Source organism: Carassius gibelio, chromosome A2 (assembly GCF_023724105.1).
Source record: "Carassius gibelio isolate Cgi1373 ecotype wild population from Czech Republic chromosome A2, carGib1.2-hapl.c, whole genome shotgun sequence".
NCBI lineage: Eukaryota > Metazoa > Chordata > Actinopteri > Cypriniformes > Cyprinidae > Carassius > Carassius gibelio.
The window spans coordinates 6,619,967-6,634,842 of NC_068372.1; the positions used below are offsets into that span (position 1 = coordinate 6,619,967).

The 14,876-nt window shown below is 39.4% G+C and overlaps 3 protein-coding genes across 4 annotated transcripts; 2 read left to right on the top strand and 1 right to left on the bottom strand.

The window, feature by feature from the left end:
* Positions 1–1,398: 1,398 nt before the first annotated feature.
* LOC128025264 (profilin-2-like) lies at positions 1,399–6,740 on the top strand. Of its 2 annotated transcripts, none has more exons than XM_052611466.1 (3): positions 1,399–1,757; positions 3,289–3,481; positions 4,753–6,740. In XM_052611466.1, the coding sequence occupies exons 1-3, from the start codon at positions 1,629–1,631 to the stop codon at positions 4,848–4,850; spliced, it is 420 nt and encodes a 139-aa protein (XP_052467426.1). In that variant the 5' UTR covers positions 1,399–1,628; the 3' UTR covers positions 4,851–6,740. The 2 variants fall into 2 exon arrangements, with proteins under 2 accessions (XP_052467426.1, XP_052467418.1); XM_052611458.1 differs by lacking the exon at positions 4,753–6,740 and adding an exon at positions 4,424–4,712.
* A 696-nt stretch (positions 6,741–7,436) lies between these two features.
* On the top strand, positions 7,437–11,442 carry LOC128025248 (uncharacterized). Its single transcript, XM_052611409.1, has 6 exons — positions 7,437–8,040; positions 8,346–8,522; positions 8,608–8,726; positions 8,800–8,962; positions 9,045–9,160; positions 9,240–11,442. Exons 1-6 carry the CDS (start codon positions 7,728–7,730, stop codon positions 11,421–11,423), a joined length of 3,072 nt encoding a protein of 1,023 aa, XP_052467369.1. The 5' UTR covers positions 7,437–7,727; the 3' UTR covers positions 11,424–11,442.
* A 269-nt stretch (positions 11,443–11,711) lies between these two features.
* On the bottom strand, positions 11,712–14,676 carry LOC128025258 (alpha-2-HS-glycoprotein). The gene is made up of 7 exons (XM_052611446.1): positions 14,392–14,676; positions 14,004–14,114; positions 13,839–13,923; positions 13,604–13,755; positions 13,411–13,515; positions 12,967–13,035; positions 11,712–12,641 (listed from the first exon to the last, which is right to left on the bottom strand). Exons 1-7 carry the CDS (start codon positions 14,599–14,601, stop codon positions 12,303–12,305), a joined length of 1,071 nt encoding a protein of 356 aa, XP_052467406.1. The 5' UTR covers positions 14,602–14,676; the 3' UTR covers positions 11,712–12,302.
* Positions 14,677–14,876: the final 200 nt, after the last annotated feature.

The following is a 14,876-nucleotide window of genomic DNA, read 5'->3' on the forward strand; positions in this document are numbered from 1 at the left end:
CCATACAATGGACATCAATACCATTAGAGTTTTTACAATATTTTGAATTTGATTTTGTTTTTACATGTTCCATTCCATAACATTGTGTGGGTTTCCATTATTATTATTATTATTATTATTATTATTATTATTATTAAATGTCTATATAGTTTTTATTTTATTTATTTTTTACATTTTCAGTCTTCGCTTTTGTCATTGTACAAATGTTTTAGTAGCTAGTTAGCCTAACTAACTAACCCTGGGAAGTAATGTAACCAGAACTGTTTGGTAATCATCATAGTTCAAAATATTTTAATTTACATTTACATTTATTAATTTAGCAGACGCTTTTATCCAAAGCGACTTACAGTGACAATTGCATAATAAATGAAAAGAAAATAGAATACAAAAAGATTAGAAAGGTAGTTAGATTTTTTTAAAGAATAGAATTAGAATAGTGAGTGTTAAAGTTAGAGGGTCAAATAAAGATGGAAGAGATGTGTTTTAAGCCGATTCTTGAAGATGGCTAAGGACTCAGCTGCTCGGATTGAGTTGGGAAGGTCATTCCACCAGGAGGGAACATTTAATTTAAAAGTCCGTAAAAGTCACTTTGTGCTTCTTTGGGATGGCACAATCAAGCGATGTTCACTTACAGAACGCAAGCTTCTAGAGGGCACTTTTTTCACAATTTGTGTGAAAATATAGGTTTGGAAAACCATAGGAGTGAGTAAAAGATGACAGATTTTTTTTTTTTATTATTGATACTTTCCTGAAATAACGGAACTCATCATATTGAAAAATAATACAAAAACTAACTAATTCATGAGTCATGATGAAAAACAAACACTTCAGCTCTGTGGCCTCAGTTGGACCTACCTGTGGGTCAAATATTGCTTCATCATAATTATGTTAAAAAATCTATAAGTGGTGGAGCATAAAAATAGATATATATGGTATCTTTTAAAAGCTCAGAACCTCAGCTTTCATTAAAACCCAATCACTTTTGCATTTTTGTTATATGAGAAAAGATTTTAAGGTCTGAATTTGATATCCAAGTTTTTCTTCAAAATGACACTATTGTCACGTATCTGTGAGCATGCATGGTCAAACGACACAGTAATAGGTCTCAGATCTGCAAATCAAAACATGCAATTCAGCCAAAAACTTTTATTACTCTTAGTTTGGATTATATGCGTTTATAATAACATTGTTAATATATACAATATTATATATGCAATATTCCATCACTGTGTTGAAATTCAGTTTTTTTTTTGGAAATTGAGACCATTTTTATCATTTTTCTCCAGTGTATGTGGGTAGGGCGCTCTTTTAAAAACTACGCGATGTTTGAAAGCAATTACATCTTGATAATGAGACTGAGCTGACGTTTTCATATCAGAGGGTCTATTTTCATCCAGCGTCGCAGTGGCGGCGGTGAGTCGTCTGCGCGGAGGGATATAGCGCGGGACTACACCCAGCGCTGTCTGAGTCGGTCGGCTTTCTTTCCTGCCCGAGCTGGGATTTCACACGAGCCAGACAGCACAGGAGACGCCAAAACCCTCCATCCGCGCAACTTTTAGCACTTGTAGCGTTATATCCACTCCAGTGGGTGCAGTTCGTCCTATACATCCTTTCAAATCACAGAAAAAATGTCTTGGCAAAGCTACGTGGATAATCTGATGGCGGATGGCAGCTGCCAGGATGCCGCCATTGTTGGCTACACGGACGCCAAATACGTTTGGGCATCGTCAGAGGGTGGTACTTTTAGCGGTATAACGGTAAGATTATGCTAGATTAGCACCCGTTGTGTGGTTAACGCTTCGTTTTCATTGAATTCGGGGTGTGATTTGTGTTGTAGGGCAAGCGGAGGGATTCGGGTGTTAGCAAGCTAGTCATCTTTAGCACGCGTGCACGGGGAGCCGGTCTCGTGCCCAGCGCGAGCAAACCGATTAAGCGTTTATCTCAATAAAATCAACACTAGTTATTGTGTTTATAATTAACAAAGCTGCAACGGTACAACCAAACCTCACTGTAACTCCGACAAAAAAAAGCGAGAGGTCGGAGTTAACTGAAGTGTTTCTCCTGAATGGATCGAGGCCCGGATGAAAGCACAGGGCTGTGGCCACGGCCTCTACATTTCATTACTCATATCACAATAAAACACATTATGATTATCTAATGACCCTAGTTAACGTGCAACCGCTGTATAGCCGAGTCCACACAGCAAGTTCACTTTAGATTTCGACGACTTTCATTGGATGCAAACCGGTCTGACTCTGATTAAATCACACATTTTCTCTTGCATTATTCAGCAATATCGATTCCCACCATATCTAGCGCGGAGTGCATTGTGTTTATGTCATAAGTCCTTCAGATGCACAGATCTCCTCGCTAGATCGTTGATACTATCAGAGATCTTTCTCGGTCTGATCAGTCTTTAGATGAACTGCAGTCTTAGGACGTGAGAGGAGGAAGTTCAGTCCTGTGCTTCAAGTTTTCCCGACAGGAACACAAAGATGGCGCTCACTGTTAGTGTTAGAGCACCTCGAGCCTGAACTGTGCTGTTATCATTGAGCTGTAAAAAATAACCCCCCCCCCCCCAAAAAAAAAGGTAGCTCAACCTAAATTGCTATTTTGAATGGGTTAGATTGCTTGCACTCATGGCATGCTGATGCATGCAAATAATCAATTCAGGTTTTCTACAAAAGTATCTACAGCTTGTGTGACCTGCATGATACTAAACCTTACTTAAAGGGTTAGTTCACCCTAAAATGAAAATTATCATTTGTCGTTCCAAACCCGTAAGACCTCCGTTTATCTTCTGAACAAATTTTAAGATATTTTAGATTTAGTCCGAGAGCTCTCAGTCCCTCCATTGAAGCTGTGTGTACGGTCTACTGTCCATGTCCAGAAAGGTAAGAAAAACATCATCAAAGTAGTCCATGTGACATCAGAGGGTCACTTAGAATATGTTGAAGCATCGAAAATACATTTTGGTCCAAAAAGTACAACTTTATTCAGCATTGTCTTCTCTTCCGGGTCTGTTGTGAGTGTGACCGCTGATGTACGACGCTGCTTACGTGTTTTCTGGTGCGCCCAATAACAAAGATAACACATCAGCAGCGCCACTGCAGTGTTGTGAACGTGCTCACAACAGACCCGGAAGAGAAGACAATCTTACGGGTTTGGAACGACATGAGATAATGACATGAGTCATTAATTACATGATTTTCATTTTTGGGTGAACTAACCCTTTAATGATCTGACTATTCAAACAAGTGTCTTTTTTTTTAATGCTTAATTTTTCAGCCTGATGAAATCGATATCATTGTTGGCAAAGACCGAGAGGGCTTCTTCACCAGTGGGCTGACTCTAGGGAAAAAGAAGTGCTCTGTGATCAGAGACAGCCTTCCGTTGGAAGGGGACTGGACGATGGACATCAGGACAAAGAGTCACAATGGAGAGCCGACATACAATGTTTCCATAGGCAGAGCTGGCAAAGGTAAACTATACGAGTGATGTGTTTATTTTAGCACACAAATAAGCATTTGATCAGTTATCTATGTCTGCTCAGAACAGGTATTAGTATAGATTAGCCTGGGAAATGTCTAATTCCTTACGATTTTTCATAACTAATTTAGGAAAATGAGCCTTAGTGCTGAGACGTGCCCACTCATACAGTCTGCCTTTGTGGTCCTCTTTTTGAATATAAGGAAGGTATAGTTTTAAGCCAGTGTAATCTTCTGTCCCCCACTCATCCTTTCTGAAAAACACCCAAGCGCTGGATTTCAGCGCTGTGCATGTACAAGCTTTTCTTGATCTAACAGGTTTCTTAAACCGGGTGTGAGATTTTCCTTCTCCCTATCACTGTTTAATGAATCCGGCCCTGAGCTATCAATCTTCTGGTTGTGCGGTAAACACCCCTCCACACCCTATTATCTAAGTTTGATAAATCATCAGGGCGCTAGTCAAGTGGACACTGATTATTTGATATACAATCCCTTTTGGTTTTACAGATCTGACTGAATAAACAAAGATGGGTTGCTTGTATTACACCCAGCGTGTTTAACACGCGTTCAGTACACAACACCGCATCAGTGTGTTCCTATGAAAGCTAAATGTTTCTAAGAGATTTAGGGTGTGTGTGTGTGGGGCAGTCAAGGTCCTTAGGAATGTGGCAGCGTCAAATTCCTCTTCCTATTTCCTCTTTCCTGTACACTATAATATCTCTACAAAGCTCAAGCGGCCAACTTCAGACTTCCTTGTCAAAATCTCTGATTAACTTTCCTCTACTTGGTTGCTTTTAATGGTGAAGCGCATGTGCATGCAAACACTTCTGATTGCAATTGTGATTCTCTTTCTCCTCTGTTTCATGATTGTTCCCTTTTTTTCCCCTAACCACGGCACTTCTCAACTTTCCCCTTCTCTATTTCTTCTCTTTCAGTCTTGGTTCTTGTAATGGGCAAAGAAGGGGTCCATGGAGGCGGATTGAATAAGAAGGCATACTCAATGGCAAAATACTTGAGGGATTCAGGGTTCTAATGTAATTAAGCTTGTTTAGTTTCACTTGAGGGACAGAAAGAAGTTTGCTGTTAAGCTTTCTCCTTCAAGCAGTTAATGTCTTGGAAAAATTTAATAGCAATCAAGGAAAGAATGGTGATAATATCCTATAATGTCCCCGTGTCATCGGGGGGAAAGACTTTTTTTTTTTTTTTTTTTTTTTTTCTCAGTTTTGTTCATTTGTCATCTTTTTTCTTTCCTTATGTACTCCAGTGTTGGTTATAGTCATGGGAAAGGAAGGTACCCACGGAGGATCGCTCAACAAGAAAGCATTTAGCATGGCTGAGTACCTGAGGAAAGTTGGATACTAAAGCAGCCCCTTCCCATCCATCCACACAGCAGCTCACTTTAATACACCGCTCCACACTTCCCACCCACTCACCCTCATCCTCGCCCCCTTTTTGTCAACTTGACAGCACTACCAGAAACAGTTAGTAGATGCATCCATCATTGTCTTTCTCCAAATCTATCTGTCCATTTTTTTAAAATGAAGTTCTCCTTTTGTTTAATGCTCCATGTCCTTTAGTTGATCTTTTGTGTGCCACACTAAATCAAGCATGTTGGTTTTATGAAGGTTCAATCACAAACACTACTGTACATACCATAGGTGTAAAAATGAAGGTTTTTAAAAAAAAGAATTGGATTACCCAAATTGTGTAAATTCACAAGTTAAGGCACTACATTGTCCTTTTTTTTTTTCTTAGGCACTGCTAATGAACCAGCTTAGATAGATTGACGCCTCTCGAGTGCTTTGAGCCCTTGCTGAGCTCTCATGGTCTTCCTTGTATACAGCATGTCCAGGGTGGAACAAGTGCATGCATATCTTTTAGATCAATATCACGTTTTCCAGTAGCTAACCACACCACCTTGTCTCAGCTTTGAGAATGAAGTTAACCAGTCACGTAACACTTTTCTTTTTTCTTATTGTTATTGTTTTTCTATTCTTTTCTTGGTTTGATCCTGAATTCATTTAGTAAACACATCTGCCCCTGCCCTTGTGAACTGCACCACTTTTGCCCCAGCTACTATTATATGCCCTCGACCTTCTTTAGTTTGAAAACCTTAAATCAAATGCTTTTGCTGTTGTATTTGGATGTGGTCTTGTAAGTCATTTGTCTAATGTTGGAATATGTAGAGTGTGGTGGCAGATCAGCATTTACAAGGTTTGGGTTAAGTTGTTTCTCAAGAGCCTTTGCATCCCGGACTCTGTATGGACATTCCATCACTACAATAGCTCGGGCACTTATAATTGTTGTTTGCCAGCTCCTGTAAAATGTTTTTCTTTTTGTCCTTTTTTTTTTTTTTTTTAAGACAAAGTGCTGCCATCCCAATGTACCTCTGGTTCTGTCCATTTCACTTTGGGTTCTCTAATAGGACCAATTTTTTTGTTGCATCCAGTGGGATTAACAGAATTGCTCCAAACTATTGTGAAGGATGACTGCTAGCTTCATCTGTTGCCGACTTTATAACACTAAATTTTCCACACTTCAGATACACAATGTAACACCAAGCTCATTTGTATTAAACACTATTACTGGCTTAACAGTTTGAAATTAAAAATCAAATGTATATCTACCTGAAAATTCCTCTCATGAATGTCTTGAATAGATGAAATGGCAGTCTTATTGTAAACGTGTCACCTTAAACATTTTTGACTTTTAATCCGTTATTTTCAAGAATGAAACCATTTGGAAGTCATTGCCTTGTAAACTACTTAATTGCGATGTATCAAACTGTCATAGCACGGTACAAATGCTTCATTAAATAGAAAAAAAAAAAAAAAAAGATGCTGAAGTAAACTGTGTACACTAACTTTTTTTTTCTGGGATATGGTGGTATTAGTTGGAAAAAGATCACTAGTTGAAGTCAGTGTATTGTGGAAACTTGTTAAATAAAGCTGTGTATCCTGTGCCATAATGTAGATCTGATCTGTTGCTACTGTGAGATGGATTTTAACTGCTGCCCTTGAGAGGAGTCGATTCTTCAGTGGCACCTTTGGGCTATTTGGCATCAGTTCAACCTCCAGGGCATGTGGAAAAAATGTACAGATTAAAGAAAAGATAAAATTGTCTAATTCTCTCCCTTCTTACATTAGACCAGCTGATATTCAACTCAATTAAAGTGCAAGGAAAGAAAAAAAATGCCATGATTTAACCACCTTGTTTACAGACGGATCAAATAAACCTATTCCAACCAGAAAACTGATTTTGTTCACTTGTCTGACTTCAAGCGTCTACACATCAGTTTGTAGAAAATTAAGTTTAGATTACAAGTTTATATTAATTATTGTCAATGACGTGTGAGACTGAAGGGGTCGCTATAATCACACAACCTCAGATGACTCGGTTTAATCCTATTGCCGGTAAAATTAGCCTATCTGATGTAAAGAGTTTATGTTTTATACGCCACAACATATAATTTGACACTTGAGGATGTCATTTAGTTTTGAAACCAGCAAACGTAGGCATACATACATAATATGAGCTATACTTGCACGCACAGTATTTAGAGCTGTAAAAGACATTGTTTCTGAAGTTGTGTTGTATCAAAAAGTGCAATATTGTTATTAAAATAACCATTTTCGATTTGAATAGATTTTAAACTGGAATGTATTCCTGTGCAAAGCTGTATTTTCAGCATCGTTACTCCAGTCTTTAGTGTCACATGATCTTTCAGAAATCATTCTAATAAGTTGATTTGCTGCTGAAGAATTATTATTGTCTCCCTTGCTCCTCCGGAGATCTGTGCACGCCCCTGCTTTTGATCAAATTAATGCATCCTTGAAGGATAAAAGTACTGGGGGGAAGGAAAAGAAAATTCTTACTGACTCTAAACTTTTGAACAGTAGTGTATAATGTTACAAAATCTTTCTAAAAAATAATAATTTGTAAAAAAAAAAAAAAAAAGAAAGAAAGAAAAAACTGTTTCTGAAAAAAAATTCTTACTGTCCAAAACTTGACCAGTAACGTTAGTTAAGTCACACACACACACACACAAATAGGTGGATAAGCTCACATACTCATGCACAACCCTTCTTTCCCCTCACTAGGCTTTTTAACAGGTGCCTCTGATTTGCCAGACGTGCCCTAATTGTAGACGTAAGATCTTGTATATTTCAGCTGCTCGAGCTGGCCCCGGGTTTCGCGACACTACAGTGGTGTGGTGCGTGTGCAAAACGGCCTTGTCGAATGGCGTTTAAAGCGAAACCAATCCTGACGTGTTGTATATTCATTCGGCTTAGCTTTATTACAGTTAGTGGTTTTGCGGTATTTCATGAGGGAAAACGGTTTGATTCAGCGGGATATTTTAATAAGAATGCACGAACAATAGAGTCATTTGATCGAGGGGACCAGAAGCCGAAATCTGCAGCACAGGTTGGGCGTCTTCTCATTTGGCAAGACCAATCTTCAAAATCACATGGTGGTGGTAGTGTCCGGTTTTCTTCGGACTTCAATTCTAACAATCAACCCGATGAGAACACAAACCAATCGGAGGATTCAGGTAAAAATGTCCCTGTGATTTGCTTAATTAATTTGTATTGATTTAAGTGACTAAATTATAGAATAAAAAATGTTAGCCTGAAAGCACTGCAAATCTCTTTGGATAAAGGGTCTACTAAATGCATGCATTTAAATTGAATTTATAATGTTCAAATATTAGGTCGTTTCTGAATGAATAGATGGATACTTGTAGCAGTTGCTCAAGATGTCTTTGATCCTTGCAAAGAGATTGTTTTTAATAGCATGTTAACTATTCCAATTTGGAGTTGTCTTTCTGTTCACCTTTTCTGCATCTTCTTTCAATAGGCTGGATGAAGCTGCAACATCTTGGGGAACAGGTTTATGGTCTAAACACCCTGTATACTCCATCAGTGGAAAGGCTACTTGGAATGAAACCCAAGGTGGATTGTGTTGGAGATTTGATGAAATTGACAGTTCATGGACGAGAGGCTCCTTTTGGGTCCAACTTTCTTATTGATCGAGGTTTGCTTCTCCATTGACCTGATTAAAAAACAACAACATTACTTTATTTTCATTAAAAAAAATATATATTTTTGTTCTTCTGTAGGAAGATTCCCACCGCTTCCATTGGTGCAGTTGCCCTCGGAATGTGGTCATATTTTTTTGAGAACATGGAGAGACTTTGTTTTCACTATACCATATAATGGATGTTACGTATCACAAGAGGTTTGTTTATATTTTGATGTAAATTTGAGTATAGCATGTATGATCTCTTCTAACTTCCCTCCTTTGTTTTCAGAGAGACACTTTTGTTCTTCCTTTACTTTGGTGGGGATTGCCTGTGAAAATGTCTTGTTCCTCCCTGACCTCGACAGAAAGTGAGCCAATGGTCACCTGCTTCAGTAATGGTATGATTGTGAGGCTGAATAGTAGAGGAGTTTCCGAAAACCTGAAGATCAAAGGTAAAACAAAGGTCCATGCTTGTTTACATAGGTTAATGTGAGCTTTACAGGTCTAAATTTCCTTAATTCTGCTTAAACCTAGGAATGAATGAATGGCAGCCTCTTCTGAAAGTGTCTGCTAGATGTGGATACAGCCTGGTGTCACATCCAGAAGGTGTGGTCATCCATGCCCCATATATGCCATGCATGGAGCCAAAGGTATTAAACATGTACATTTTTACCTGAATTTCATTGTCACTCATAATGTAATACACTAACCTTTTGCCTTACTTTACAGGATGGGATGTTCACTCTCAGCATGGCAATAGAGAGTGAGTTTAATCTGTCCTGCCCAGCACTGTCACAAAGTCTTCCTATAAGTGCACCTGATCTTGCACATGAAAATGAACTAATTTCTGTACCTCATGCTCTGACTTCAACAACACTCCCTCCCACCACAATTTCTACAACTACTAAAATGACTCCACCAAAACGGGCTCCAACAACAAGTTCAACAAGTTCAGTTCAGAAGTTGGCTTCTCCTCCCTTCCCTCATTACATCCCTGGCCAACCTGTTCCTCCTAGTTACCCTTTCCTCCTTTTTCCTCCAAACATACCACCAAAGATTCTTCCTCCAGGTCCCAAAATTGTGGGTCCTCCAACTGCTATTACCAAGAGGCCACAAGCCCAGGTTTACACAAAACGTCCTCAAACTTGGTACCCTTGGTACCCTAAGCCCAGCTTGGGACTTACCCGTGATACCAGTCATCAAAGTGCAGCTGGGTCACATTATCCAAGAAAACCTTTGATGGCCCCCATCACTCCCCTACTAAAACCAACAGGTAATCCTCAAGATCAGTTGACTTTCACCACACCCACTGTCCCTCCTTTGCAGTGGGTGCCTATGTATCCTCCCAGCAATATGATGCATCCTTTATATCCTGGAAAACCTGAATTTGTGTCTACCTCCTCAGCAGTCTTTCCTCAAGTCCCCTACCGGTCTCATCACTCCCAAATCATACAAAGACCCTCTGAACCACATTCTCCACCAAAACCAGAGTCTAAAACACCTATACCTGCCCCTACAAGAAAAACAGGACCACAGCTCCTCCAATCTCTGTGGTACAAACCCTTCCCGCCACATCGTTCCGAAATGCCACCTGTTCCTACAAAAGTTCTGCGTAGTAAAACCATTTCGACCTATGGGGCTGTTACTTCCAGTTCAACAACGTATTCAGAAGAGCCTGAACAAGCTTTAAAACCAAAAGCTTTTGTGCTTCCATACAAATCGGATGTTAAGTGTCCTCCTATGAACTTTCAATTAGCTTTAAGCCCAAGCACTGATTCTACCCTTTCACTCCCCAAACTTCAAGTTGTTCACACCCATACCCCAATAAAGGCTCCATCAACTCTAATTAGTTCATCCCATGCATGTTCTTTTCACTGCCCAACTTCCTGTTCCAGACCCCCTTCAATTGTTTACCACCACCACAACCATCACCATTTTGGTCATCCTTTTCAAATGTCTAATCTTGACATTTCAAGTGTGACCAAAATCAAAGGCCAGATGTTGTCATCTCCTTATGAATCTCCTGGTTCAAATCTTCTTTCCCTTATTCAGGCTATGGGTTATAATCATGGCCAACTTTCCTCTCAACATACAGCTGTACCACCAGCTTCAGATTATACAGCAATGCAATATTTGGTGGAGAATCCCCTCTTTAAGGATACCGATGCCCCTGTTACTTCACAGTATTTGACCGAGCCAACCATGTCGCCCTACATTTTTAGGAAGTTGGAATCCACTGCTCCTCCTCCGCAGTCTACAATGAAACCTGCGAATGTTGCTCCCGTTATACATCCTTTGGGACCTTCTAAGCTGCATTCTAGACTCTTACAAAACCGAACATTTGCTGAACCTCTTGATTTTTCAGACCGAAGCCCAGACCCAGCAGTGAACCAGCCTGAGATAAAGCGGTATTTCTCCCCGTGGGGCCATGACACGCAGCCAATGTTAGTTGCTCCAAATAATGTTCCCTCTTTTGAGGAAATGGTCCAACATGACATTTCTTCAAAACCTACAATGCCTCCAACCCATGGCAAAAATGTGTTTATGAATTACTGGTATCAAGCTTCTAATTCGAATGCCAAGCCCTCCATGTCTAATTTTCCCACAAAAGACTCTTTTACCCAGATGCTATTGCCTCCGCTATCCAATAATCAAATCAAATCGTCAAATTGGTCTCCTCAACCAGAGCAAAGTCATGGTAAGACCCCTGCACTACAACAGAATTTTCAGCCCTTGATGCAGTTTCACAACTCTGTGCCAGTAATCAGCCCTGAGCTGCATTTCCCTCCAAATGGAGAATCCATTCAAATTCCAGCAGTTAGGAGGCCAAGATTATTTGAGACTCACTGGGTTCCTGCTGTTCAATCTAAAAAGGATTCAGAGAGAGCTGGAAATGGTGCTAACTTGCAATAAAAGAGTTTAAGTGGAAAAACTGTTATTGGATTTTCTTTTTGGTTGTCACACTGTTTTAAATTGGTGTTATTCATCAGGCATATGAAATGTGTACAAGAGGTTGAGGATGGTTTGAATGTTTATATCAGCAATCCTGTTCCTGTAGAGCCACTTTCCAGCAGAGTTAGAGTTGACTTTCCAGCAAACCAGATAGCAATGGTCTGTGTATTCGGTGTCATCTCTACCAGAAACCCTAGGTCACTTTCTTAGAGGAGAAAGTTAAAAAAAAAAAATTTATGTGCCCATACCTCAGTTTGCCTTCAACCTGACAATGTTTTTATTGTAAAATGACAGTTCAGCAGAATTAATACATTTTGAATAGGCTCCGTATTAGAATGGGAATATTACCTATGATGCACAAAATTTATAAAAAATACAAGAAAATCTGTGTCTCACTTATGAATGTTGTATAGGCCCATTTAAAATATACAGTGTCCATGAACAGACTTTTTCCTCAAAGCCATTTCTGTGAAGAGTGTGATAAAGATATGACTCCCATCCTGTGACAGAATGACATCAATAAGTGATCATTCCTAATGGGAGATAATAAGTGAGATCTTACGATGAAAATCTGCACAAACCTTTTTTTGTTATTGAACATTTCAAACTATTTTCATAATTTGAAAGGTGAAAATGCTGCTTATTATAAAATGTATTAAACACAGATTCATAAACAGTTACATTTTATTACAGCACCACAGTAACAGGCACAGCCTTTATTGATTAACAAAAAGGGCAGTTTTGTTTATACAAGTGACCTACTGCACTTACTAGTTTGGTGGCTACCTCAGAACAAGATTAGTTAATGTCATCCGTATATGGTCATGAAATTTTACCAGGTCAGAAATGTTTATTTTTTCCTGGACAAATTGGAGCGAGGAAAACCGGCTTTAAAAGAACAGGTGTTTTTTCTGACGCTGCTGCATCTACTGCTGGCCCTTCTGTTGCAGGGACCTCCCTCTTTACAACAGCAGCTAGCTTTGGCACCACCTCGACTGATTCGGCTGATTCAGAGGATTCTGCCGAGAGCAGGCCGCTGGCCGAGGGGTCATGGATTGCTGTCAGCTTGTGATGTTTGAGGCTGTGGATGGAAGGGTTCTGCTGAGGTCCAAAGGTGTGTGCATGCAGAAGTTTTTGGACTTGCACTGTGGCGTTGCTTGCTGGATCCACAGCTTGGGTCTGTCATGAATAAAAGAATAATTAAAGTTGTATAGTGTGTGTAACTTTAGCTTAATCTGAGTTTAAGGTTTCAAGGTGATGGATGTAATTTATATGCCAATAATGGTACCAAATGGAAATTTGGTCTATTTGGTGGATGAACTGCGCCAGTCATGTAATGTAAAAATAATAGAAAAAATACAACAAACTTAACACTGCAGGTTGTGTCTCTGATTTAATATAAATCCAGTTACTGATTAAAACCAGGCATTGCATTCTCAACATGAACAGATTTTACATTGTAAGTGCACATTGTGTTAATGTGAAATAATAAAGAGATATTTACTGGGCCAAAGATTTTGCAGTCAACATCATTCAGTTTGGCAGAACCTTCAGCTAGACAGAGGCCATGGATCTAAAAATAGTCACAGATATGGATTAGACATCAACATGTAAGACGGTTCAACCCATTTTGCTTCTGTAATCTGATGTTATTTCTAAACAAAAGAGGATATTCAACAGAAAAAATGTAGGACGAGACTTGATTTTATGTGTGGGATTTGATCATAAAAAGCAGCCATGCAGAATGGGACGTGTGGGGTTTAAAAATGAAGAGGGCCTGGTGAAATCATCTGAAAAGTAAAGTCACCTCAAAGGTTTAGCAACAATGTCTTATGCACAATAAACCAGGAAAGTGTTTTCAGAAATTAAAAAGAGGCATTTGCTTTTAATGTTGACTTTGACACACAAAGCCAAAGTCTCTCTCTCAAAGATTTTTCAATTTTCTTACAGCAACATTGTGATTCTGAGGAATGCATATATCATCATCTTGACTTGTGCAGTTTGTCCCAATAATGGCATATTCTGCAAAGTACCGACGTCCACCACTGACAATCTGTGAAAAAAAAATCAGAAAACAGCACCACATGTCTATTGGGAGCTTTATCGTCTAAAGATAATTTTTAGTACTCCATGTTCATTACCTGGGATGTTATGCGTCCAATTTCAAGGAGTGCAAACTTTGTGTTTAGAGTATTATTTTTATTGAAATAATCTAAAGAGGATGCAATGAGTTGGAGGCCATCGGTGTCATTTAAACGAACGAGTTGAGGGCAGCCTAAGCATTCATTTGATTCTAGACACAACAACAAAAAACATCTCCTCTCTGTGATCAGATCACAAGTGCATTTGTTTTACAGTGCTCTTTTGTCCTCTTACCCGTCTCAGTTTTACACTTGAATGCCACAACAGACAGACCTTGAGTTGTATTTGCAAGTACAAAATCACAATCTGCCTCAACTGCCTAGAAGAGAACCAAAAAGATACTTGATTCATTGCAATATAACATTTCTGAAAGTACACATAAATAAAGTTGGCTCTCACCGTATTAACTTTTTCTCTGACTGGACAAAGGCTCACTGGCGTTGGATCCAAGACATGACACGTAGTTTCCAGAAAATCCAACTCCAGATGATACGTATCCGCTTGAAGTGGCTTCAGAAAGACATCTGAATCTTAAAAGCCCCATTTATACCAGTGATAAAATGTGCTAAGTGATGATTTTGGTGTAAAAGAAACCTTTTTGAATTGTAGTGTAGCTATAAAAACATTAGTTTATAGAGAAAGTGTGCATGTGTAGCTGGATGTTATGGTTCGTCCATTCCAGTGGACAAAATTATCATGCAATATCATATCTAAATTTTTTAAGCCAATGTTACCAACTTGTATACACCATCACACAAGCATTATTCATGATTATCCGTTATCTTACCATGGAGACGATCTTGATTTCCTCAATTTGATTGAGGGCATATTTGTAACCGTGTGTGTGTTGAGCATTGAGGAAATCCTGTGCCACCAGAGCAGCTGCTTCAGCCTCCGGGGAATCGCAGGGAGGGAAGCTAACGCTGGGCATAACCCCCTGCGCCCGTGACCCCATTACCAGGAGCCCGACAACAGTGAGCGTAGCACAGAGCTGCATGCTGAACAGTAATAACCCAAAATCCTGAAGCGAATATGTGGACAGAAGGTAACCGGGTTTGCTGTATATATATATATGACGTACTTTAGTCTTGACCACATGGCCAATGTAAAGACATTGTGGCTTCTGTTACGTAAATGACTCCAATGAACCAACTTTGGGTGCCAAAGTAAACGAGAAGCAGGGGAAGCAGGGGTGCTTTTAAACTTTGACCACGTCCTTGATGATAAAACTAACATGAATGGAGCCTGAATGAAAACATCCCGCTCCAGTCA

Coding starts and splice junctions, on each gene's coding strand:
- LOC128025258 (XM_052611446.1), bottom strand. CDS start 14,601: ATGCAGCTCTGTGCTACGCTCACTGTTGTCGGGCTCCTGGTAATGGGG. Junction 13,516..13,603: donor TTGGACGCATAACATCCCAG/GTAATGAACATG, acceptor TTTTTTTCACAG/ATTGTCAGTGGTGGACGTCG. Junction 13,036..13,410: donor CTCAGAATCACAATGTTGCT/GTAAGAAAATTG, acceptor GACTATTTTTAG/ATCCATGGCCTCTGTCTAGC.
- LOC128025248 (XM_052611409.1), top strand. CDS start 7,728: ATGGCGTTTAAAGCGAAACCAATCCTGACGTGTTGTATATTCATTCGG. Junction 8,523..8,607: donor CAACTTTCTTATTGATCGAG/GTTTGCTTCTCC, acceptor GTTCTTCTGTAG/GAAGATTCCCACCGCTTCCA. Junction 9,161..9,239: donor TGCCATGCATGGAGCCAAAG/GTATTAAACATG, acceptor CTTACTTTACAG/GATGGGATGTTCACTCTCAG.
- LOC128025264 (XM_052611466.1), top strand. CDS start 1,629: ATGTCTTGGCAAAGCTACGTGGATAATCTGATGGCGGATGGCAGCTGC. Junction 1,758..3,288: donor GTACTTTTAGCGGTATAACG/GTAAGATTATGC, acceptor TTAATTTTTCAG/CCTGATGAAATCGATATCAT. Junction 3,482..4,752: donor CATAGGCAGAGCTGGCAAAG/GTAAACTATACG, acceptor TATGTACTCCAG/TGTTGGTTATAGTCATGGGA.